Source organism: Anabrus simplex, chromosome 1 (assembly GCF_040414725.1).
Source record: "Anabrus simplex isolate iqAnaSimp1 chromosome 1, ASM4041472v1, whole genome shotgun sequence".
NCBI classification, from domain to species: domain Eukaryota; kingdom Metazoa; phylum Arthropoda; class Insecta; order Orthoptera; family Tettigoniidae; genus Anabrus; species Anabrus simplex.
The window spans coordinates 1,363,463,017-1,363,490,110 of NC_090265.1; the positions used below are offsets into that span (position 1 = coordinate 1,363,463,017).

Genomic DNA, 27,094 nt, shown 5'->3' on the forward strand with positions numbered 1-27,094 from the left:
AATTTTCAGAAACATGCCCTGTGGTTCTGGTATCCGATCCTCTGTAGTCATATTGTAATTGAAGATATTAAATAAATTCCTTTCCCTCCAATGTAAAAATTCCCGCGATCTCTCTCGGAGCTGCGTGCTTCCCAAGCTTCAGTGAAGAGGTTCGCTGGGGTAATAAATTTTAATGAGCATCTAGAAACTTCAGCTCGCGTCTGATGCTACATTCTCACGAAAAGCACGCAGTCTTAGATACTCTGACACAATAAAATGCCACCCAAGGCGCTTTCTTTGTGTTCTCATACAATTCCCATGATAATTATAAAATCAGCATCCTTTGACCATGAACATAATGGTTCATAGCCTTCCGTGAACGACAAAATAAAATTTTGCCAAAAATTTTATTTTCTCAAATTATGAGATCACAATGCTATCCTTATTAATTGACTACTTACATTAAGTCTCCTGGAATATGATTTTCTTCGAGAACGGATAACAATCCTCCCTTTTCTTTCCTAACTTCGTAATATGCATCCAACAGGGCTAAAAATTTTCGCTGATTTCCTTCGCATCCTTGGCAGTCTATCTCTTCATGATGTCACCTAGCTTTGCTTGGCCATCATTCGCAATGATCACGTTTATCTCCTCTTCTCCTTGCTGACAGTCTTCTATGTCTGGAAGTTCCTCTTCGTCGTCAGGCACATCTTCCTCAGGTATAATCAGATCATCTTCTCCGTTGCCAGCAGCTTCTTCCTCTTCGGCTTCCTCTTCTTCTTCTTCTTATGGCTCATTGTCCAACTGATATTGACTTGGGCTGTAGTAGATGAGTTAGAAACCTTTGTAACTGTTCCATCCAAGCTTTGAACCTTGTAATTTTTTGATGATAATAATAAATAAAATCATGAATAAAAATATATAAATAAAATTACTCAAAAACTTAATAAAATTAATAAGCATAATTAACCGAAATGTCCGTAGTATGGGCGCCAGAGTTCACCAGAATGGATCCCTCGAATTTAGATAAGAGCATGATAAACTGTATATCCCAGGGCGTGTACATAATGCTGCGTACTGGTACATCTGCTGCAGGCCTTACCTAACCTCCTGAAAACGACTAATTAGGTAGGAACTGCACCTAGGTTCATCAATAACACTGATTCTAAAATAGCTAACTATATTCTGAACAAATTCCGTGCATGAGCACCTCATCAACATACAACATTATACATATAACACACACATAAAATATTGCTGGAAGACTCCATATTTATAACAACAACAATAATGAAAATCGGGGGAAAACGAAAGCGAGAACTAAGCTACCATCTGTAGATAGTCCGATGAACAATGTACATGTATGAAGATAAATACCCTTCACTGTCTCTATATCAATTCGACTTACCGATTCTCATAATCGGCAGTTATCACATCACACAGATACTGTACCTTGTACTACTGTGTTCACATATTTTAACACTTGTTGTAAAGATATATACACACGTCTGTCGATCCTCAACATAAATTATGGAAAGTCTGAGAGAGCTTTCACCAACATATAATGCTAGGATCGTCGCCATAAGACCTATCTGTGTCGGTGCGACGTAAAGCCCTTAGCAAAAAAAAAATAATGCTAGGCCGCCACAAGTGCTACAATACTTAATGCGCAAGCACTCTCCACAATCATCCACTTTCCACGAACATAACAAGACTACGCTCCACGAACGTTTGAAGTCCAGTCCATTGCAGCCGTGTCACTCCAGTACCTTGTATCAGCACCACTTCCTTCCCGTACAGTGTGTCAGTTGTGGTTCTCTTCATACAGTGTTACTGCTTGTACTGTAGTTGTAATTATCTTCCTTCTCGTTCCTTTACAATCACCCCGGTTGCCGCCGTATTATCAATCTTTATAGACATCAACATCCCCCTCCTCTCAGATTATACGTCTGGATTGGTGCTTGCCAGCCAATCATGAGTGAACTCTAGTCAAGACCAAGCCCTGAACTTCTCCTTGCTTCCAAGAGATAAACAAACTCTGGGGTTTATTACATGAGTCAACGAACTTCCCTAGTAAAACAACAAGCTCATCCCATCAGGCTGGGATATGTACATGACTCATGGAATATCCCGACACAAGTACATCACAACAAACACTGGGGTAGCCACATGACTTATCCAAATTACCAGAGTTATTAAAGCAATGTTTTTCCACTCGTACAAAACACATTACTCATACCTACATATGTGGATATCTTCCAGCTTACCAATGTAAATGGCAAAATATACAAATGAAATAGTGATAATAATAATGATAATAATAATAATAAAAAATCGAATACTGACAATAATATCTCTAACTTCTACATATAATTCGGGGGTGTGATATATCTACTATCACAACCTTATATGAGTTATTGTTATAGCTCTGAATTACCCGATATGGTCCAGTATATAATTCTGCGAATTTATGATAGTATCGCTCATTGGGATTCGAGACTGCGGGTGTCTTGATTAAAACCACTTCATTCACTTGTAGTGGCCGATGAAATCTCTTGTGCCGTGTTCTTCGTAGTCGTTTTTCCGCTTGTGCCTTCAGGTGTTCGGCTACGTTCCTTATACAGATTGCACGTGAGGGTCGCGGATCACGAGGGCATGGAATAACATTTTCCCATGGGCGGTTTGGCGGTTGATTATGGTGTATCCACGATGGTAACATACCGGTGGACTCGTGCTTCGTAGAATTTATGCACTCCATAATAATAGGTACAACACTAACCCATTTATAGTGCTCTCTAGGACAATATATTCTGCAGTACTTCGAGATTTCCCTCATGACACACTCACTCGGATATGCCTCTGGGTGCCTTATGCTGGATAAAACATGCTTAATCCCCAGGCGTTCTAGCTCACGCTTAAATCCGGCTGCCGTAAATTGACTTCAATGGTCACTCAGCAAACTTTCCGGCTTCCCCATGGTGGGTATGATTTTATTCTTAATTTGATTGAGTGCAGAACGAGTGTTCGCCTTTTGAACAGGGCAAAGTATTACAAACTTACTAAATACGTTCATGCAAACCAATATAAACCTCAGGCCTCTTGTAGCAGATAACAGTAATTCCTTTAAGAATGGGTAAAATCTTCTAATGTCAGTCTTCTATAAATTTCAAACTAATGAGTTAATTATGTACAGCTATTGTCGTTTTCACCGTTCCTTTTGACTTCAGGACACCGCCCTTACCATTGTTTAGATGTTTTCTTTTTACAACCTCGGGGGTCTTCTGCATATATGGTCACATTTGGGTTCAAGTTGTGGGGTCGTGAAACGTTAGCACATTCTTGATAAGCCAAGCTGGACGTTCCTGGTGAATTAGCTTCAGCGTGCGTTCTAATGGCTTCTTTCCACTCACCCGTGGAGGTTGATTTTTTCTTCCCTTTCTCTAGCCTGAAAGGAGCTGTTGTGTCTGCGGCTGTCGTGTGAGCGCAGCTGATTTTCTCGCGGTCTGGCACTGCTCTCTCTGTCTTCATTCCACCGAGGATACGTCCTTCGTGGGCCGCGATAACCACCTTCTCGATTCCAATAAGGGCGGTTATCTCTCCGTCAATCGAAATATTTATTTCTCCTTTCCCGTCTTCTTTGCATTTCTGCGTCGTCACGTTGAGGGTTTCACCTCCGAGTCTGCCAGTTCGACTCTCCTCGATATCCCGGGTTCCCTCGTTCTTCTTCCATCGGCGACGAAGTTTGTGTGCCGGAGTTTTGACAATCTTTTTCATTTCTTCTTGTCAGATGTTCCCCTGTCATGGCATCTACATGATGTACTGCCTCCACCGTCCGAATCCTAGATTGGTGTAACACGGAAGTTTGGTCCCATTGTCTTAAGGCCTCTTCAACTTCCACGGCTGTTTTGACATTCGCCGCGATTAAAGTCGTTTGCACCTCGATCGGCAAATGTTTAATGATCGTTATCACAATTTCTTCTTCGGTTGCTGGGTTGTCAAGCTCCTGTAAGCGTATGAACTGAGAGACAAAAAATTCACTCGGTCTTGTGGGCGTCGAACCTGCGTACTTTCGCGCGTAAAGTTCCATTCTGAAGGCTAATTGGTGACCTTGGTTCCAGTACTTATTTAGGAATGCCTGCTTAAATTCCTCATACGTCTGAAACATGTACTTAAAAGCGCGGACCCAGATTCCAGCTGATCCACCTAAAAAAAATTCAGCCGTGCGTAGTCGTCTTTCCGGCCGAATGTGACATTCGTCCATGTAAGTCTCACTCTCTGAGAAATGATCGTGGAGTAATCTCCCCATTTGCCTCGAATTTCTTCTGCCTATCTTCAGGTGATCGCATCCATCCATATACTGGGATTGTGTTGACGTTACTAAACATTGTCGTGTTTCCTTCTGGCGGCTTGGAGCTGAACGACTCTCCTAGTAACAAGGGTTCACTTCCTTGGCTTTCGTTTAGTACGTCCCGTTCATATTTATTCTCTGATGGATTATGGAAGAAGCTAAGTTTCCTCTTCTTTACCCCGTCTTCGTCCGGAAATTCGAATTGTTCAAATTGTCTCTAATTTTCTCTATATTCTGTCCTAATCCCAGCATGCGCCTTTCCACTACTTTCTGCGTTTGTTTCCTTCGGCTTTCCAAACCCATTACTTCAGCTTTAACCTCTTTCCTGGTCTGTTGGAGACCCAATCCCAGTCCTGCTATTTTTGCCTTATTTTTCTCCGTTGTCTCCTCCCATTTGTCGGCTATTTCCTGCGTTTTATCTTCTATCCTATTCTCTAATTTATTCTCTATTATTTCCAAATCTTCTTGAGTTTTATCCATCCTAACTGCAACTGCCATCAGATTATCCGTGACAGTACCTAACTCTTTCGTTGTCTTAGCATCCCTCTCTTCCATCTTTTGCTCTATTTCTCTGATACTCTCCTTGATTTCAATAATCTGTTCGTCTGTGGTCTTACGCGATTCCTCGAACTGTCTCCGTAATTCTTCTGTGGTGGTAACACAGCATATACGTACATCCTCAATCTTAATTTCTAACTCAGCTAGAGTTTTCCTAGTCACTTCATTCTCTGAGGCCAATTTTCAGACCAGTACTTGTGAATGCGTCCAACCTTTTGAAACACAGAGCACATTCTGAGGCAATAATCGGCAGCGTGAAATCACATTGTTGCTAGGCATTGTCGCAAGCCATAGCCAAAGAAAACCAGATACAAATACATGAGTAATATGAGCTATTTCTGCATTCAAGATATTTAAATATGTTACTAACAAAATAATATTGTCACAATGAACTGCGCGCAATACTTTAGAACAGTAGTATAAGAATAATATGCCAGGGATAAAATATTTACCACACTTCTATACTACTGAGTAGTTTAAAGCAGTATATATTCCAATATCGACTGTGAAATCTCACCAAGAATAACTGATTGGTGGGTTCTGAAATTTTCTCTGAAATCACAGCTGAGGTGGAGTGTGAAGACTGGAGTGTTAGGAGAAATAAAATCGCTGCAGGTACGTATGTTGCTCACATTTTGAGATATATTTATCTAACATACTTTTCATATAATCTTCTACATTAGTAGAATTTGAGAAAAATGATGATGCAATAATTAAAATCTCTGCAAGTACGTATGTTGCTCACATTTTGAGAAATATTTATTTAATATACTTTTCATATAATCTTCTACATTAGTGGAATTTGAGAAAAATGATGATGCAATAAAGGCATTGTGAAATGTACAGTAGTATTTTTATTATTAAGAACGGCGAGCGATCTCCGAAGAGGCTTGTTGCAGGTCTTTTGATGAAATCTAATGTTGAAGATGGAATAAACTCCCTATCCCCGAGCCAGGGGAATAGCCAATGAAAGTTAAAATCCTCGGCCCGATCAGGAATCGAACCTGGGGCCCTTTGACCACAGACCAGCTTGCTAACCAGCTAGCCACGGAGCTATTCACTTTGCACAAAAATAAACACTAAAACACTTTTATGAAAAATATTCTCAAATGTCTTTTATATGTATATCTCAACAGATAATGACGTGTGTAGAGAAGCTGCAAAGTATTCTTCTAATGTATTAATAATACTTACTATGAATTATTATTATTATTATTATTATTATTATTATTATTATTATTATTATTATTATGTGCGTATGGACCAAATGGATCACGCAAAGCTCTAACGATTCTGTTTTCTGAGTTGCCAAACAGCTCTCATCCTTTCTCCGTGGATCCTTTTTCGTTCTTCTGTCCACTTTGCTCCAGTCTTCTTTTTCACTTCGTTCTCTGGTTGCATTTTCCATCCATTAATTTTTTTCCTGTAGAGGTTTCTGTCCGCGGTGTCAGTTGAGTTCATCTGGGCTTTTATTATTATTATTATTATTATTATTATTATTATTATTATTATTATTATTATTTATTGCTGGACTATCACTTTAGTATTGTTTATTGTTCCTTCTAATATCTTAACTATTTACGTGTTTAAAAATTAGTTTTAATAATTGACGAAACCAACAATCACGGTTGTCACTTGCCAATCTTTATGCAGGGAGACTTGGAGTTATAAACACCGCCATGGTCGTGCTCTCAAAGATGATCTCTTCCGGGACCAATTCCGGCATTTATACTGCCATCAATCTGTTTGAGACGAATTTTAACTGAAAGTCAAAATAAGACCGTAATTTTGCCTTTCCACTGTGTACATCCAACTTTTGGTGGGACCAAAAATTATCCCCTTTGTCAAAACGTCTATAAATTTAATCACATTCTGTCGGAACACTCGGGCTACGATGCTATGCCGATCAGTTGGCTTTCGGCCTGCGATCAACTCTGACAAAAATTATGTCCACCGTGTGTTGCAAGTCATCGTTATAAACATTTCTGGCCATCCGCGATGTCTGATGTATGCTAATGCATCTTGAGCATGCTGATGTATATACCCAAGGAAGATGAATAGTAACGAAAATGTCTGGATAAATCAATTATAGCTCACAGCAGTTCTCAAGTATGGTTAAGCTCAGCAATACAACTGTAACCTCCGAACGTTTTCCGCAGGTCGCCTATTAGTGAACGAATAACGACCTGACACCTTAGAATCCATTTTGACATCAGCCAAACACCTAACGGACGACTGTAACCTGGTTTTCCTGGATATCACTAAGGCCTTTGACAACGTACAGCATAAACACTTGAAGAATGCCCTCTCCTCCCTCGCCCTACCATCAAAACTGGTTGACCTAACAATGGCTCTGCAAACTAATAATACTACTGAAATAGAATCTCGTCATAAGAATACCAAACTAGTAGTTTTCAATAACGGTATTATGCAGGGTTTTCCCTTATCATCGGCGCTTTACAACATTTCAACGGGCCCCATTTTAGAAGAACTTTCATCAACAGACTTCCAGGAAGAACATGGATATTGTATAATTCCGGGCCTTCCTAACGTAACCATTCTGGACTTTGCTGATGATAAGTTGATTGCAGCAAAAAAACAAAAATAAACATGACTTCAGCTAGAAAGATCACTTAAATTGTCATCATGAGATTCGAAGAAATTAACCTAAAAATCATGGTCGACAAATCTGAATCCATTTCCATAGTAAAAGGAAATCCTACCTACAAGTCTCTGACATTAGATGGTTACATCTAAAATTCCTGCAGAGACAATCCACTACCTCGGAGTAAACTATCAAAATGCTACTGTATTCGATGCTAAATTAACGATGGAAGAACTTAAGAGTAAACTAGGCGCATCAGCATCAACTCCACTAGTGCAAACACACCATAAATTTAATGTGCTATCAGTCTACTGTATATTTGCCCACCTTTGGTCTACAAATTCCACACTACACCTTTACATCGAATACCCGCGAGTTTCCTAACTGATACCGACAAACTTATGAAAAGCACCTTGAAATAAGTTCTTCAACTTCCAATAGATACACCAGACAGCATCTTATACTCCAATAAAAAGTATAAAGGACTCATTATTTTCAAGTGCGGTTGGGAGGCTTATCTACAACACATAAATGCTTGCCAAGTTCTCCATCGATGCAACAATATATACATTAACCATACCAGAGACCTCCATACCGAAACAGAGAAGTGTTTCGAAAATCTTGACCTACTCCTGAATACTGAATAGGAACCAGTCATGGTCTCGCTCCTACGACAACAACTTGGTGAGAGAGAATTCGATGCCTGGTGTGCCTTACCACAAAAGGGTAATTGTGTTATATTATATAACGAATACACACCAGCTAATCAGTTGGTGAGAAAACCCGAAGGCTTCACCAGCAGCGACTGGAGAAATGCCATAAAACTGACAGCAAATATAGTTCCAGTTCGTGCATTACCTGGCAGGTCCTAGGACAAAAACCACTGTCGGCGTTGCCACAGTGAGACTAAAACACTTGGTCACGTCTCGGATTCCTGTCCATTTAGTGAAACCCTGCGGAATTCACGACATCATCGTATAAGGTCTATGATTGCTGAAACCCTAAGAGGAAAGCATTATACGAGGAGGTGCATGGATTGTCTCAGGTTGGGTCAAGCCGGTGGATTGACATGATAGCTATTCCACCGGGATCAAGTAAAGGGTTCATAATAGACCCAACAAATACACCCGAAGCATCATCTACTCAACTGTATGCACATGAGGAGAAATGCGATATATATATATGAACCGACAATTCCATATCACGCTGAGAAATATCATCTGGACTCCATAGATGTTTTAGGATTGATTACAGGAGCAACATGCACCATTACTTACACATTTCACAACTTTTGTAAGAAATTGAATTTGGATAACCAATTTATTAAGGCTAGCAGCCCTGAAAGGATCGTTAACAATAGAAAAAATCACTTATAATCTTATTTATGTTTGTCCTATAAGGAGTTCCTCATAGTTTCAAAATTATTGACTGATACGATTTTTATTAAGTAGGCTATATTTTGGCATTCGAATCATTCATAGACATATTTTATACGACCATTGTAGTTACCAATCAAGTTTACATGAATGATTTGCCTTTCTTGGGGCCTCCAAATGGGGGAAGCAGAAGCAAATACATTTCTCTCTCTCTTCTATTGTTCATTGCCTCTTTGCAGTCGACTTGAGTGAAGAAGTTTAGGGTGTTTTTACCTCCATTGTTTACAGACTTATTTTGCGGTCATACTTTACTTCAAAAGTCAGGATGCCACGTATATGTATTAACAAATCGGACAATATTTGCTGTGTGCGTGGCGAAGTGACATTTGCCGCCCAGAAAAGTCCAGTTACTCCACTCATGAAGACAACCTACCACCATTATTTCGGCATGAAATTAGGGAATCAAGACAAAACGTGGGCACCTCGTATTTGATTCGGTTCTTGTTCTGTGAATCTACGTGTATGGATCCATAAAACCGGACGTTCTATGCCCTTTGGGAATCCCTATGATTTGGAGAGAGTCGACAAATCACGAACGTAACTACTATTTCTGCATGGTGTCTCCTATGGTATATAGAGAAAGAGTTGTGCGTCGAATTAGCAAAATACCATCAGTTATCCGACCAGTGTCACGTGGGGATGACTGCCTGTACCTAACCCTCCAGAGGAGTACAGTATGCGCTTAGATGAAGGCAGTACGGAGCAGACATCATACTCATTCCCTGAGACTTCGACATCACAGGACTCTGATTTCGAATCTGAATCATTGAATGAAACACACACACTTACCCAAGGTGAACTAAGTGATTTAATATACCAAAGACAAAGACGAGCATCTAGGTTCCGGGATCAAACAGTCGAATATTCTAGCATGTAATGTTAAGATGTCAGTATACAGAAGTAGGCAGAAAATAACCTGTTTGATGCGAATGGTTTGATGACAGCATTGAATGTGGAGTGCAAGTCACAGAACTTAAGGCCATTGATAGACTAATCACACCTTAGTTTAAAAGCTGTTCAGCTGCACAGTGATAATTCTCTTCCATCAGTTCATGCAAATCGTGCTGTCCAAACTCGGCCTTATGAAGAACTTGGTAAAGGGGATGAACAAGAATGGGGACCGTTTCAAGTATCTGAGAGGCAAATTTCAATGCCTAAGTGAGACTGAAGTTAAAGAAGGAATCTTCATTGGCCCTCAAATTCGTGAACTTCATGTGGACAACAAATTCGGGCGAGTTCTCCAGGGTGATGAACATATGGCTTAGAAATGCTGTGCATAGCTTCTTGGGTAACCGAAGAGCTGGAAATAATGTTGAGCTTGTAAAACACCTTCTAGACAAGTATGATCGATTGGGCTGCAGTTTGTCCCTCAAATGTACTTCCATCACTCTCATCTACATTTCTTCCCAGAAAACTCCGGCGCAGGGACGGTAATAAGCATGACGAGAGGTTCCACCAAGATATCTTCACAGTGAAACGAAGATGTCGGTGGAACTCTGCTATGCTTGCGGACTACGCTTGGAAAATGGCGAGAGATAACACAGAACGGGATTACAGGTGACAAGAAAAGAGAAGGCGCATTCATTTGTAGATCACTATATTTGCATTTCAGGTAGTTATTTCATTTCCTGTAGGTTTGTTGTGAAGTTTGTTTTATTTTGTGTTTTATCTACGGTTGAATAAAATTACGTTTAATTCATGTTGTATTAGTGTAATAGTTGAAATTTTGCTTTCCCCCAAATATATACTGTATATATAAGGACAAGTTATCTCCAATACTGGAACTAATAAAACCATTATCAGATATGAGCAATGTTTGACTACTTTAATTAAGGGAAAATGCACAATAAATTTTGTTCTTGTACGGTGTAATATAAAGAAAACTATTGAGGTCCTCTACCTAGAGATTTTCGAATGCCACGTGATGACATCCTCAACCATACTGCTTGGTTTCCACGACTGCGTCCATTCGTTCTCATTTCAGACGACTCATCAGCTGATTATATGAAGCTGAGTGGATCCTATTTCAGCTCTCTCCAGGATTAAAAACATTGGACGGGCCTCGAATATTACCCAGCACCCCCAGGTAAGAGGTGGGCACACTACTACTTCCCCACGCCACTTGCTTTAATAATAATAATAATAATAATAATAATAATAATAATAATAATAATAATAATAATAATAATAATAAGAAGAAGAAGAAGAAGAAGAAGAAGAAGAAGAATATAATAACCGGGCTCAGTAGCTCAGGGGGTAGAGCGCCGGTCCCCTAAGCTCAAACTGACGGATTCGATCCAGGCTCAGTCAGGTGGTATTTGAAGGTGTTGAAACCCTTCAACTTTTTGCCTGCAAATTTACTGGCACGTAAAAGAACTCCTGCGGGACGAAATTCAGGTACCTCGTCGTCTCCGAAAATCGTGAAAGTAGATACTGGGACGTAAAGCTAATAATAATAATAATAATAATAATAATAATAATAATAATAATAATAATAATAATAATAAGAAGAAGAAGAAGAACAATGAGAAAATGAAGACGATAAAAAGTTTGTATCTCTGTCCTTGCAGTGTGCACTCCACAGCATCCACATCATGCTCTCCCTGGTAAGCGTAATTAGTCGTTAAGTAACCCACTTAAACGTAGAGTGATAACTTTTTTCGTATTTCGCACCTTGAAATCCCCACATGAGATAAACAGTAAGTGGGCTCTTGTTAAAACTGTAGATCATTAATATGAATAACTCATCCTTGCTGATAAACCTCCTGATAAAATGTTCTGAGATTACTGGTGCCAAGGACTTGAGGTCCCTTAAATTGTGCGCACGTTCCTTGCTGGCCTGTTATTCTCTTGTCATCGCCTCACCGATAAGGTAACATACAAACAAACAATATATTGTAGAGTAAACATTTCATTTCGTGAGCTTGGAGAGTGTGAGTGTTTACTGGTAGGTAGTTGGAGATGATCAAATTTATAACATAACTGTACATGCACTTTTTGTAATGATTTTCTTAATGGAAGAAGCCATTTCAAGGCATAATTCCTGCACCCTGCTGCTTCAAACGACCATTCACAATTAAATGGACGTTAATCGGATTAAGTAATAATAATAATAATATTAATAATAAACCCAATCCTAGTTGTCTTTCGTGCAATTTTCCCCAGGTCAGTGCAACGTCAATTCGTTGAAAACACTGTCCATTGACGTGAATACGATTGATTATCTGAGTATCTTTTTCCTTTAACACTTAGTCGATGTAATATCTGTTTCGTAGTTGCATATTATTATTATTATTATTATTTATGATACAAACAGGTTGGAATAATGAATTAGTGTACCCACAATGGGGAGATAAATATATGCGTATAAACCGGCTTTGGTGGTGCGGTCATGTGAGCGTGGTGCTGATTATTGTTTTAAGAGGGAATACAACTGAGCAGTAATTATTTCTTAACAAAAATAAGAAAGAAAATGGATAGGTCCGAACCTTCTGAGAATGACGGTTGTGAAGGCCTCGCAAACCTAAGAACCTAATAATTTCGAAATCGAAAAAGAACGATAGTTGGCCAAGAGTGATCGTATAGGGAAGATGAAAGTAAGTGGAAGCCATGCCAAGACAGAACTGTCCAAACAAAGCTCCCGGCGCAGCGGCGCCAGCCGTACGCTAGATAGCGCGCCGGCACGCAGGAGTTACATTGGGGTCAATCTAACTGTCTATTTCCTCTCAGCGCTTGTGATACGGTGAAAAGTAGTATGGTTGACGTTAGCGGTTCAGCTATGGCGAACCTTGGAAACAAATGGAGAAGAGTACAGTTGTCGGTTTTCAAATAGGAGGGGGGTGGGGGGCGTTAATTTATACATCGCCCTCTACTATGGCTGCGCTAATGCGCTTTCCCAAAACAGCGATATGAGCGATATGGGCTTAGTTCCCATTTTTACCGCCGAGCGCTGCTTCGCTGGCACTGAAACACGATTGTTCATTACAGCACACGTTAAGTGTTTTGTAAATTTTTGTTTAAATATACAGCCAATCACTCTATAAATATATTTGAATCACAGCTTACACGTTTATAAAGAAATTAAGTGAAGAACGTATCCTTCCGCAGCGGAAAAACCGTACAAAATAATATTAACTGTAGGTAGTAAATACTGTAGAAATAAATAACTTCACACACTTTTCTGTTTAAGTGTTTCGCGTTCTTATATTTCGGTCTTTCAAAGATCTCTGTTATTTATGTGGCTAAGTTATTTAAGAATACAAGAATAACACACTCGCAAATTACTTCACTCAATAACTGTGAATGTCCGATTTTAGGACAACTGAAGTGAGGAAAATCACGCAACACGGACATTAAATAGTCACTCATAGACGCAACAGGATTTTTATGAACAAATGGTTGTGCTTTCAATACAAAATCATGAATAACTTTCAAAATCCACATTGGCAAATCAGATGGGTACTGCAGCCTACTCTTTTAATCTCTTTTATAAATGAAGTCCATTAGCACTGTTGCACACCTTGGTCTTGTCAAAAGAATCAAGCATCTTGTCCGGTTGCAATGTTGCTACATTTGTGCTACTGACATGTATATCGAATCATTTGACAGTGGTACCTCCATTAAAAAGTCGTGTATATCTGTATACGAATGGTCTTTTAAATATTCTAGGGCTGTTATTACTTCAGTCGCGAAAATATATTTCGCGCGACGCATGTTCATTTTCTTAAACTTAGACGGCTCTATATTTTTGTGTGTAAGAAAAGTGAACCGGTTTCACAGTTTCATTTGATTGCATCTGATACAGTTTCTTGATAAAATCACCATTTATATCCTGGAAACCATCAAACATAGATTTTGTTTTTTAGTAAAGAATTTCTTACTTCTTCAGAATGTGCGACTGGTCGAAAGCAAGAAGAGGCATTTCACTATCAACAGGATGACAGACCTTCGGTTTAATATGTTTTGAAGAAGACATTCTTCTTATCATGCTAACATTAGTGTTATGATTGCCACTCACAATGCGCAACACGAACAAACCGCAAGCTTCGACTTCCATTATTGTTGCGAGTGTTAAAGTATGTAGCTCTGTCCCTAAAAGCCTCTTAAAGAAGAAAAATGCTGCTGGTAACCTTTCTTTTGTAGTCACAGCGGAAATTATAAAACAGGGAAGGTTATTGTCCAGGGTAATTCGATTTCTACTTTCGCTTGCATGGCAGTCATCTTGAGTAGATTTTATTCGCTCAACATGGAACGAAGCGTCTTTCTATTCAAAGGAGGTGTCCAGTTTCTTGTCATATAATATCTGCTGTTCGATGGACTACCAACAAACACAATCTCTCTGCTTCAGTTAGGCGCTGACTTTCTGCTAAGAGGCGCTCCTTTACTAAGAGTGTTATTCCAGTCTCGCAGTTTATATCTCCTACGTAGCGTGAAAGTGTGAATTTATTCGGTGTGGCAAACATATGACCTGGAATTGAAATTAAGAGAGAAAATTCTTTCTTGAGATACCATTTAGCCATTTATGACGTTGATACTCGTTGAAAGGAAATTCATAAAACGAAATCCCACTTCCCGATCTGCTTTTCATCTTACATCAAGGCACACAGCAGTAAACAATATTATGTACATAAACATTAAAACGATTCACGACCAAAGAAACAAGCCAAATAAGGCAAACAAAGGCTCGAATTACGGCAGCACTCCTAGCAATGATCACTGAGCGTATCTCTTCAAGCAGACTAATGCCAGCTTCCCAGAGCTCCAAGAGCCTGAACTGGTAACTATGACGTATTCGCTCGTTTACATGTGTGACCGGGCGAATGAGAAGGCGTATTTGCGCAGTCATAGTAGAGGGCGATGACTTACATATTCTACGTAGAGGAATCGCTAAATATCTTTCATGTGCCTAATACCAGGCTGAAAGCAGGGTTCAACAACTCTTCTAATCTTCTGGAGTTTAACGGCAAATTACCTCCGCAATCTGAACTGACTGTAACTATCGAACATGCCCAACTTACATGCCTCATAGACTTCTATATATATAAAATCCTTAATTCTGTCTGTCATTCACAGCGGTATTGAGAAAACGAGAAGGATTCGACAGCTGAAATTGGTACCAGTTATAGATTTCTATACCCTCTTTCGTCGTCGTTATCTGTTTACCCTCCAGGGTTGTTTTTTTTCCTCGGACTCAGTAAGGGATACCACCTCTACCGCCTCAAGGGCAGTGTCCTGGAGCTTCAGACTCTGGGTCGGGGTTACAATTGTGGAGGATGACCAGTACCTCGGCCAGGCGGCCTCACATGAACCGGGGCCTTTCGGGGGGATGGAAAGATTGGAAGGGATAGACAAGGGAGAGGGAAGGAAGCGGCCGTGGCCTTAAGGTACCATCCCGGCGTTTGCCTGGAGGAGAAGTGAGAAACCACCGAAAACCACTTCGAAGATGGCTGAGGTGGGAATCGAACCAACTTCTACTCAGTTGACCTCCCGAAGCTGAGCGGACCCCGTTCCATCCCTCGTACCACTTTTTCAAATTTGGTGGCAGAGCCGTGAACCGAACCCCGGCCTCCGGGGATGGCAGCTAATCACATTAACCATTACACCACAGAGGCGGACGCTATGCATTCTTTACAAGGTAAGTACAATGAACCTCTCACGGCCATGACTTTTGTACTCTTTTAAAGGAAAAATTGGTTTCTGTCAGCGAAGTTACTGTCTCATCGCCATGTTGACGTTAGTAGGGGCCTACACAGCTATATATCGGCAAGATTTGGAACTACGTACATTCTGTTACCTTCCAACTGGTACCAGATATTGGCAACGTTAACCATCAAACAGTTTAGTGAAAACTGCTATTTTCCAGTAAAATAAATCGATCATTTTTTCCATTCTGAGGTATGAAAACATATTATCTGCATCTATAAGCACGAAAACTAACAGGCCGTGGTCATTAAGGCGTTATATTTATCGTGTTACACCGTCGTTTTCCTGTTCGAATCCCATTGCTTGAAAAAAAAAATTGCCATCAGAATGTTAGACGGAAAGGTAAGGGAGGTGGTCGTACAATTTCTAAACAGTAAGAATGCTTGCCAGGCCGCCTCTGTGGTGTAGTGGTTAGTGTGATTAGCTGCCACACCCGGAAGCCCGGGTTCAATTCCCGGCTCTGTCATGAACTTAGAAAAGTGGTACGAGGGCTGGAAAGGGGTCCAGTCAGCTTCGGTAGGTCAACTGAGTAGAGGTGGGTTCGATTTCCACCTCAGCCATCCTGGGAGTGGTTTTCCGTGGTTTCCCACTTCTCCTCCAGGCAAATGCCGGGATGGTACGTTAAGGCCACGGCCGCTTCCTTCCCTCTTCGTTTTCTATCACTTACAGTCTTCCCATCCCCCACAAGGCCCCTGTTCAGCATAGCAGGTGAGGCCGCCTGGGCGAGGTTCTGGTCATCCTTCCCAGTTGTATCCCCCGACTCAGGGTCTGAAGCTCCAGGACACTGCCCTTGAGGCGGTAGAGGTGCGATCCCTCACTGAGTCCGAGGGAAAACAGACCCTAGAGGGTAAACATATGAAGAAGAAGAAGAAGAAGAAGAAGATTGCTAGCCAAAACCTGGATTAAATTTCAAACCTCTCTGCAGTGCTCACATGGAGTGAGGACATCTCTCGTATCTATCTATACAGTATTGTTCTTTCTTTCTTAATCTGTTTAAATTCCAGCGTCGGTTTTTACCTCGGACTCAGCGAGGAATCCCACCTCTAGCGCCACAAGGGCAGTGTCCTGGAGCGCGAGACATTGTGTCGGGATACAACTGTAAAGGAGGACCAGTACCTCGCCCAGGCGGCCTCACCTGCTACGCTGAACAGCGGCCTTGTTGAGAGATGGGTAGATTGGAAGGGGCAGGCAAGGAAGAGGGAAGGAAGTGGCCTTGGCCTTAAGTTAGGTACCATACCGGCATTTGCCTGGAGGAGAAGTGGGAAACCATGGAGAACCACTTTGAGGATGGCTGAGGTGAGAATAGAACCCACCTTTACTCAGTTGACCTCCCGAAGCTGAGTGGACGTCGTTCCAACCCTCGTACCAACTTTTCTAATTTCATGACAGAGCCGGGAAACGAACCCAGGTCTCCGGGGGTGTCAGCTAATCAAGCTAACGACTACACAGCAGAGGCGACCTATATACAGTATATGTATATATAAAAAGCTTAATTCTGTCTGTCATTCACAGCAATATTGAGAAAACGAGGATTCAACAGCTGAAATTGGTACGAGTTATAGATTTATATGTCTTCTTTACAAGAAAACTACAATGAACCTCTCATGATTACGATTTTTAAACTTCGAGGATGGCTGAAATGGGAATCGAACACCTCTCTACTTAGTTGACCTCCAGAGACTGAGTGGACCCCATTCCAGCCCCCATACAACTTTTCAAGTTTCATGACTGAGACGGGAATCGGACCCGGATCTCCGGGGGGTGGCAGCAAATCGCATGAACTACTGCACCACAGAGGTGGACTCTATAAAAACTTACGGCTTCTGTTTTTCTCTTTTTTTCTTTTTGTTTTACTTCGTGCCTTTGCAGATAGGTCTAATGGCGACGATGGGATAGGATAGGGCTAGGAATGGGAAGAAAGCGATTGTGGCCTTAATTAAGGTACAGCCCAGCATTTTCCTGGTGTGAAATTGGGCAATCACGGGAAACCATCTTCAGGGCTGCTGACAGTGGAGCTCACCCACTATCTTCCGAATGCAAGCTCACAGCTATGCAAGCCTAACCGCATGGCCTACTCGCTCGGTCACTTACGGCTTCACCAGCTGAGTAATATGAAAGACAATTTATGCTATCAGTTATCAACATCTACGTCCTGACTAAACCTTATACCTGGTCATGATAGCTTTCAATATATCAAATGACATATGATCAATAACTATCATGATACACTGATTAGATGACCTCCAACCATGTCAATCTTACAGATAAAACATTCATATAACAGAAACAGTCTATAACTGTGTCGACAACTCATTACGTACAACACAGACATGCCCATACGCAGCCAAACTTCCCTTATAGTGGATTATTTCCCCCGGTAACTGGGACTAAATATAACCACTCTCTTATACGAGGGGAAACTGCCCTATTTCACAACGCATAAGCAGTTGTGCAGCACCAAATAACGTGCAGAAATTGACTTTGCTCACTTCACTATAGAACTGTGGCTTCAATACACATTTTTCATCACAATGGTTTTGTTCAATTGTACACATGCCTATGACACATTTTTTAGCTATCAAAACTGTGTTAAAAATTTCTGACTTATATTTATTTTCATGATCAGTATTATCTTCAAACTAACTGCAATTTTAGGCCTACATTATATATACATTTACATGATACTGGTGTGTATTAGTTATCACATGGCCTAAACCATAATCATTTTAATATTATTATTATCATCATTAATACAAAAAATGAATTTTATGAGGTCTTTTTGAATTAATCCAAAAAGGAACTAGAGAAAACAAGCAACCTCCTGAATTTGACTTTGACGTTCTACTTTCAACATACTTATTTTATTTCACAGACTTTAGATTAATGTAGATGCCCTTGTAATTCCATGACAAAAAAATTTCCTTTGACAAAACTAGTTACATTTAAAACACGTGCTCAACCGTGCCTAAAGTGGGCGGAATTATTTTTAAATATTCAATGAATGAAGTGCATTCTTGTTCAACATTAATATGTTTATGGCTTACAATCCTACATGTCCACTTATTTAGAAACTCTCACTTTAGGAGGGGTGACATACCTCCTAGAATCCTGCGTGACTATCACTTACTAATTGTCCGACTCGTTGGCTGAATGGTCAGCGTACTGGCCTTCGGTTCAGAGGGTCCCGGGTTCGATTCCCGGCCGGGTCGGGGATTTTAACCTTCATTGGTTAATTCCAATGGCTCGGGGGCTGGGTGTATGTGCTGTCCCCAACATCCCTGCAACTCACTCACCACACATAACACTATCCTCCACCACAATAACACGCAGTTACCTACACATGGCAGATGCCGCCCACCCTCATCGGAGGGTCTGCCTTACAAGGGCTGCACTCGGCTAGAAACAGCCACACGAAATTATTATATTATACTTACTAAAAGTTAACCTGACATGTTAAATCTTCTTATATATATATATTTTTTTACACTTTCCTTTACGTTGCACCGACAGAATAGTTACTTCGGCTACGATGGGATAGGAAATGGCTAGGAGTGGGAGGGAAGCGACCGTAGCCTTAATTAAGGTACAGCCCAGCATTTGCTTGGTGTGAAAATGGAAAACCACGGGAAACCATCTTCAGGCCTACCGACAGTAGGGCTCAAACTCACGATCTCCCGAATGCAAGCTGATAGCTACATTAGGTATACAATTTTTCATAAAATTATTTACTTATACCTGCATAAAAGTAAAATATATCAAAATAACACTGCTTCGATCACAACTTCTTCATCAGTTGATTTAATAGATGATGCATAAATGTGACCCTTGTTGTCCAGATAAAGAACACTTCTACTTTTAACACACTCCTTTCCACACGCTATGAATTGTCCGGAGCTCTGATCCCGGATGAATACTGCACGAAGCGGGTTGCATATTCACGCGTGAGCATCGACTCGCCACGCGGATGTTACGAGCACAGTTCGAAACCGAATCTCGATCGTTCACCGAACTCACGATGCAGTGCGGATTTATAATGTAGAATTAAGCCGTACTATTTAACACTTATAAAACTTTTCACCATGTACGATTAACTTGGCATAGAAAATGTCAGTCTCTTAAAGCCTCAGATGTAAGACAAACTAGCACACTGAGTGCTCCTTAAGCCCTTCAAGAATGAGCAACTCCTAGGATTGGGAGCCAATATTTATGCGTTCATCAATCCAGCGGGAAATAATACAGTGGTTCCATATAATTCACGAGCTCTTCTGAACAATTAATTAAGCTACCAGGAACTGATAAATTCCTCCACTCTACAACTGTTCTTTTAGCTACTCACATGTGAGCCGTAGGAGAATTTCGACCTTTTGATGGTATGAATTTTAGTAATACCCCAATTAATTCGTATGGTGCAATTATTTATTGGTATCACTGCACACTAGGAAAATTTTTACAGTGTTGTGACATGACCACCAAACACTTATTCACACATCGGCACTTCTTTAACAGAAAGTCGATTATGCCACAAATAGGGTAAAGTTTTGTATAATTATTTCACCATGGGACATCGCTAATCTCTTGATAACAAGCATACTGCGCTCTCAGCAAAAAGTTTGAATTTGTAGGCAGAGATATTGGCGATATGAAGGATGAAAAGAATCGAAATAAGGAGTGGTAGGTGTACACTAAGTACAAACACATTGTCCAGAACAAATACAACTCTTTATGACATGAAATTCACCCTTCCACCGCGGGTTTGATTCGCAATGTTTAATTTATAGCCCGATGTTCTAGTTAGTCCTTGGATGTGTTTACCGATTATTTTTCTTTTAGAATTGGTTTTACGTCGCACCGACACAGATAGGTCTTATGGCTACGATGGGATAGGAAGGACCTAGGAGTGGGAAGGAAGCGGCCGTGGTCTTAATTAAGGTACACCCCCAGTATTTGCCTGGTGTGAAAATAGTAAGCCACGTCTTCAGGGCTACCGACAGTGCTGCTCGAACCCAGTATCTACCGGATGTGAGCTCACACCTGCCCGCTATTAACCGCACGGTCAACTCGCCCGGTCTGTTTATTGATAGATGCAGCACTTCTATAACTCTCTCTTGTCACAGGCCAGCGTAAAATGTAGCTTCCACACAAGTCTCAGTCTCACTGATGGCTGTGACGGTATGGTAGCTGCTGTGGTGAGGGTGGTACTGAGTAATAATGCTCAGTGAGACTGTATGTTACGACAGGCGCTACTCATTGGATCAGATGTGTTGCAATAGTACTTTCTGAATCAGTTGGACCGGGCGAGTTGGCCGTGCGCGTAGAGGCGCGCGGCTGTGAGCTTGCATCCAGGAGATCGTGGGTTCGAGCCCCAGTGTCGGCAGCCCTGAAGATGGTTTTCCGTGGTTTCCCATTTTCACACCAGGCAAATGCTGGGGCTGTACCTGAATTAAGGCCACGGCCGCTTCCTTCCAACTCCTAGGCCGTTCCTATCCCATCGTCGCCATAAGACCTATCTGTGTCGGTGCGACGTAAAGCAAAAAAAAAAAAAAAAAAAAAAAAAAAAATCTGTTGGTAAAGCAATGGCAAAACTCCCTCGCTTCTTATCTTGCCTTGTACGCATTATTATAGAATCCAATCACATTCTGGGCTGATAACTTGATAGACGGTTCATTGTTACATCTAAACTATACATTGTAAATGCTAGTCAAGTGTTTCAATGCACGGTAAAAGGATATTGTAACGAAATAATGCATACGATTTCTTATGCTTGTTCTTTGCAGGAAAATGAAGACGTTACGTTTGCCGTTGGCTGTTTGTTATGTGCTGACATTCTGTTCGTTTGCTGCGAATATTGCTGATGCCAGTGACAGCTACCGACTACCTCTGGAGGTACTACCATACAGTTACAGCATTCAGCTCGTGCCCTATCTGGATGAAGGGGACTCTACTCGTCAGTTTACATTCGATGGCAATGTGTCCATTATAGTCCAAGCTCAACGGTCCACCAGTTCCATCACTCTCCACGCCGCAGACATGGAACTCCACGGTTTACCAACTATCATAGAGGTGGGGTCCGGGCGTGTTTTTCGCGTTTCTAATGTGACGAGAGACCTCACTAAGGATTTCCTCGTTATACACTTGGCAGAGTCTCTGAGTCAGGGAAGAACATACCGAGTGGATATTGATTACACAGGAAACTTGAATGACAACTTGGATGGTTTCTACCGCAGTTCGTACGAAGTGAATGGAACTAAGAGGTAAGTTTCTGGTCTAATTCATAACGGTTATAGAGTTAGATTACTGGTAACGCTCCTGATTGTTATCTGAAGACATTGGATTCAATTCCCGATCATTCCAAGGATTTTAATTCTAGAATGAGGGCTGGAACTCAGTCTTGTGAGACGAACCGAGAAACCGCATGATACGAGAGGTTATGGACCAAGTCACGAGGATTTCATCAGCATGTCACGCTCCAAATTCTTCAGGCCATCTCACTCAGCATCAGTCCTCTTGGCAACCCAAGGAACTGATGGGATTTATGTGTCTTTATTATGTCTGGGGCTTAGCTTTCCTAATTTACGCTGTAAAATTGATCTTGTCCTTAGAGAATCTGGTTCAGAACAGTCGTACATTTTCAAAACAATCTACTTGGCATTTTAATGAAGAAAATCATATGTTCTATTACCAAAGTGAAAAAAATCTCATTTTACATACAGTGCAAAAGAATAAAGAACAGTTATGGTGAGTTTAAAAGCGACCTTTCCCTAGGATTTTTAGTAACAGTTTCTTATAATAACCAAATTACACAAAATATTGTATTTGGATGCAAGGGTATTATTTTAAAAACCTTTTCAAGCCACAGAACCTAATTTACAAGCTCTGTCTTTATTATCCCTCACACTGTAACAGGAGTTCTTTCCAACCAATGAAGAGGCACTTCGTCCGCCTCCGTGGTGTAGTGGTTAGTGTAATTAGCTGCCACCCCCGGAGGCCCGGGTTCGATTCCCGGCTCTGCCACGAAATTTGAAAAGTGGTACGAGGGCTGGAACGGGGTCCACTCAGCCTCAGGTGGTCAACTGAGTAGAGGTGGGTTCGATTCCCACCTCAGCCATCCTGGAAGTGGTTTTCCGTGGTTTCCCACTTCTCCTCCAGGCAAACGCCGGGATGGTATCTAACTTAAGGCCACGGCCGCTTCCTTCCCTCTTCCTTGCCTCTCCCTTTCAATATTCCCATCCCCTACCAAGGCCCCTGTTCAGCATAGCAGGTGAGGTACTGGTCATTCTCCCCGTTGTATCCCCCGACCCAATGTCTCACGCTTCAGGACACTGCCCTTGAGGGGTAGAGGTGGGATCCTTCGCTGAGTCCAAGGGAAAAACAAAGCCTGGAGGCTAAGGAGATTAAGAAAGAAAAGAAAAGACACTTCCATTGTTAAATTATTTGGATTTCATCAAATTAAACCTGTGCTCGATAAAAGACATGGTAGTAAACTTTTGATATTTTCCGCATTCTACAAGACATCATGAATGTACAGTACTTATGCCAGTACTTCAACAAAGTAGTCAGTATGGCATGTACCATTCCATTTCTGTACAGCGGATGGTTTTCGTCCGTGTTCTTGCACCCTTAGCATTTTTAACTTAGGGGCTGATATTCCCGTTGGTTTTTTCCATAATAAATCTCACTGCCACTACCGCCGCTACCACAACCACTACCATCACCACTATCAGTCATTAACCGATATCAATTCGATCTATTCCATAGCAAAAACAAAGCATTGCCAAGACGACTGCTGGCCAACCAGATTGTCTGCAAATATTAATTCCATGTAGTCAGCAGTGGCCTTCATGGTCGGGTCCACTGAATCTCATACCAAGTACTAGCTCAGTTGAATTCTCCAGGCTTAATGAACCCCTCTCCAGCCATTAGTCCACGTTGAAAATCATTAGACTGGCTGGAATTAGGACCTTGGGCCTTCAGGCAAGAGGTGGACACGCTACCTGTGTATCAGGAGGCTGACTCTGCTCCATGACAGTGCTTTTGATGATTGAATGAAATAATTAGTTATTGGTTTTACGTCCAATTAACTACTTTTACGGTTTTCAGAGACGCCGAGGTGCCGGAATTTTGTCCCGCCTGAGTTCTTTTAAGTGCCGGTAAATCTACCGAGACGGAGCTGACATATTAGAACACGTCCAAATATCACAGCCAACGGCCGTAGCTGTGTTGAAACACCGGATCCCGTGAGATCTCCGAAGTTAAGCAACATTTGGCGTGGTCAAGATTTGGATGGGTTGCCACGCGCTGTTGGTGGGGGAGTAAGGTAATGGAGGAGCGGAAAGGAACTGACCATCCTACCGCATGTAAACTCCGGCTCAGGCACACCTCTGCGGAGGTTCGGACGCCTTCGGGCAGAATACACCCTTACCTTAAATATCATCGGACTGAGTCAGGATCGAACCTGCCAACTTGGGCTCAGAACGCCAGTGCCTTAACCCTCTGAGCCACTCAGCCCGCCACGGTGCTTTTGATTTGATTTCGTCTATTGTTTCTTTCTTAAATATCCGTGTCCTGTCCATGCTTTAAATTTAGTCTCTTCGAAATTTGGTGGGTTTTATAATGCAGTATAAAGTTCATTAACCGCATTTCGCACTGAGCTTCATATGCAGAGACACGAAGCTGAAGAGTTATTCGATAATGAGAAGATAAAATGGAGATGAATGTTATTATTTTGGTTTGAACTTGTAGACAAATAAATTCATTATTTTTCTGTTGTGATATGTTAAGGGTCGGCGGCGATTTGGAGAGGTAAGACCGTGTATAGGTAGTATGAAAATCAGAATCCGAAACAAGCCGCCCAATGGACGATGAGGACTACGAAGTTCCGAAGAGGCAGTCGGAAAAATACACGTGATCAAACACAATCGGTGAAGGAAAATGAAGAAAATGGTGTAGGGCAGTGCTAAGAATGGGAAGAACGAGACCGTGGCCTTAATTTTAAGGTACCCGCCCCAGCACTTGCCTGGTGTGAAAATGGGAAACCACAAAAATACCATCTTGAGGGCTGGTGAAAGGCTGTTTAGAACACACTATCTCCTGAATTAAAGCTTACAGCTACACGCCAGAACTGCGTATCCACCTCTCTCGGTGTTGATAGTTTTTCCACAGCTTAAAAATCTCGTGTGGAACCAAATTCTGGTCCGTTTATGTCTCCACAAACCGTAAAAGTAATTAGTGCTGGCATGGTAATGTAGACAGGCTGCGCAAGGGAATACATTTCCACTATTTCCTGACCACCAAGTGTTATGCTGTGGCACAGTAGACACTTTACTTCGTGGCAGGTAGTTTAAGGGGTACACGAAGTCTATACAAGATACAGCATGTTGAAATCGAATATACGATGTAGGAATAATTATCTAACGCCACAAAGACGATGATCATTTTTGCTTTACTTATGACTCCGAACATTTTATTTTCCAAAAATAGTTTTAAAATAATGCGCTTACATGTATAACAATGACCATTATATGTCGGCTTTGCGTCTGTTTACGAACATCATTCTTCCTAATATAGTAAAGCTTGTCCATAGTGAACAACATAAGCGATCTACGGAACGTAAATGACTATGAGTGTCTTACTGTTGTATTATTAATAAGTCAATAACAAATGTATAAAGTACACAATAAACACGCATATATATCAGGTGGCTCTCGAACGCCGTACTTTCTACTTATAAATGCCCCGCATGCACAAATGATGAATGGGATGTCTACCAACTGATTTTCACAGGGGAACTACTGCCAGCGGGCAGGTTACGTCAGAATATGAAGAGATAAGGACCGGAGTGTCGCTCGCAGCATGTTACTCAGCGACACCAGTCTAAGGCACCCCTTGCATTAGTAAACCTTGTTTTCCACCGCATACTTCTAGGCTGGTGTATGGTATAGCCGCACTATATTTGCTGTATGCATATCGGCAATGACTAGTGTGTTCAGCAGCGACGAATACACAGACATTATTTTAATCTGGACAATCTGGTCAGAATGCAACAGAAACTCCAAACAGACGTATGCCTTCTACACACGTACTTCACCGAACAGTATTAGTTTTTGTTTCATACATACAACTCTTTTATCAAGTGGAATGTCTACACGTGTATAAATTAATAAGTTATTAGATTTCCTTTTCTGCATCTTTGGCGTGTCTACAAACAGTAGCGGCGATTAGGGGGTGGGGTGAGGAGGGACAGTCGCTCCCCGCCCCCACTTTGTGGAGTAAACATTACATTTCTATTCCACTTTAGCCAGCTGCACCTAGGAATTATTTTTAAAAAGCTGTTTGTACAAACCTTGTTATCTTATCTAGTAACTCTTTCGTTTATTTTCTTTCATTATTAACATCATTATTCATGGAAATACGCACAAACTGCTGTTCGTCGCGGCTAACCGATTTGTATAGCGCTACGGCAAGTAGTGGAGACTTTGCATGTGCTGTGGGGAAGGGTAGTAGGGGTACAGTGTTTTTTTTGCCAAGGTCGTGGCCACTGAGTTATAATTCACCTGCTTGCCGCGCGCATTCGTCAGTCTGGCAGTCTCTTTAATGTCTGTTAGTTTCTTAGTGTGTATTTAAATACAAAATGATTTTTAGTTGCATAATCATGCCATACTTCTATTTAATTGTACCGGGCGAAGTGGCCTTGGGGTTAAGGGCGCCCAGCTGTGAGCTTACACTCGGAAGATAGTGGTTTCGAATCCCACTGTCAGCAGCCGTGCAGATGGTTTTCGGTGGTTTTCCATTTTCACACCAGGCAAGTGCTGGGGATGTACCATATTTAAGGCCATGGTCGCTTCCTATCCACGCGTAGCCCTTTCCTGTCTCATCGTCGCCATAAATCCTATCTATGTCGGTGCGACGTGAAGCAAATTGTAAAAAAGGTATTCAGTTGTAATTGTATTTCAACGGAAGACAATACCAACGTTCCTTTCACTAGCTAAACTATTTCTCTGTGTTATGTTATTTATTAAGTAAATGTATTTAACCTTCCCTGTAGTATGTTTGTGACACCTGGTGAAAATTTAATTATACAGCATTGAATCAAATCCTCAAAACAAAACTATTATAACGAATAATCCACGGGCAGGTTAATTACATTTACCCTACATATAAAATAACATAATAAAAACGAAATAATTTAGTCCGGTGAAAGTAAAGTTTGTATTCTCTCGCGTTGAAATTACAATTACATAATATCTTTTACAAATTGACTTTACGTCGCACTGGCACAGCGGGAAGGAAGCGGCTGTGGCCTTAATTAAGGTACAGCCCCAGAATTTGCCTTGTATGAAAATGGGAAACCACGAAATTCCATCTTCAGGGCGGCCGACAGTGGGATTCGAAACCACTATCTCCCGAGTGCAAGCTCACAGCTGCGCAACCGTAACTCCACGGCCAGCTCGCCCGGTACAGTTACATTGA

At 41.3% G+C, this 27,094-nt stretch overlaps 1 protein-coding gene across 1 annotated transcript in view; it reads left to right on the forward strand.

The window, feature by feature from the left end:
* The first annotated feature begins 11,758 nt into the window (after nucleotides 1-11,758).
* LOC136859064 (uncharacterized) overlaps nucleotides 11,759-27,094 on the forward strand; it is a 792,234-nt gene continuing 776,898 nt past the window's right edge. The window contains exons 1-2 of the mRNA XM_068225768.1: nucleotides 11,759-11,798; nucleotides 21,403-21,879. Coding sequence (XP_068081869.1) covers nucleotides 21,407-21,879 — 473 coding nt within the window. The 5' untranslated portion in view covers nucleotides 11,759-11,798; nucleotides 21,403-21,406. The remainder of the gene's footprint in view (nucleotides 11,799-21,402; nucleotides 21,880-27,094) is intronic.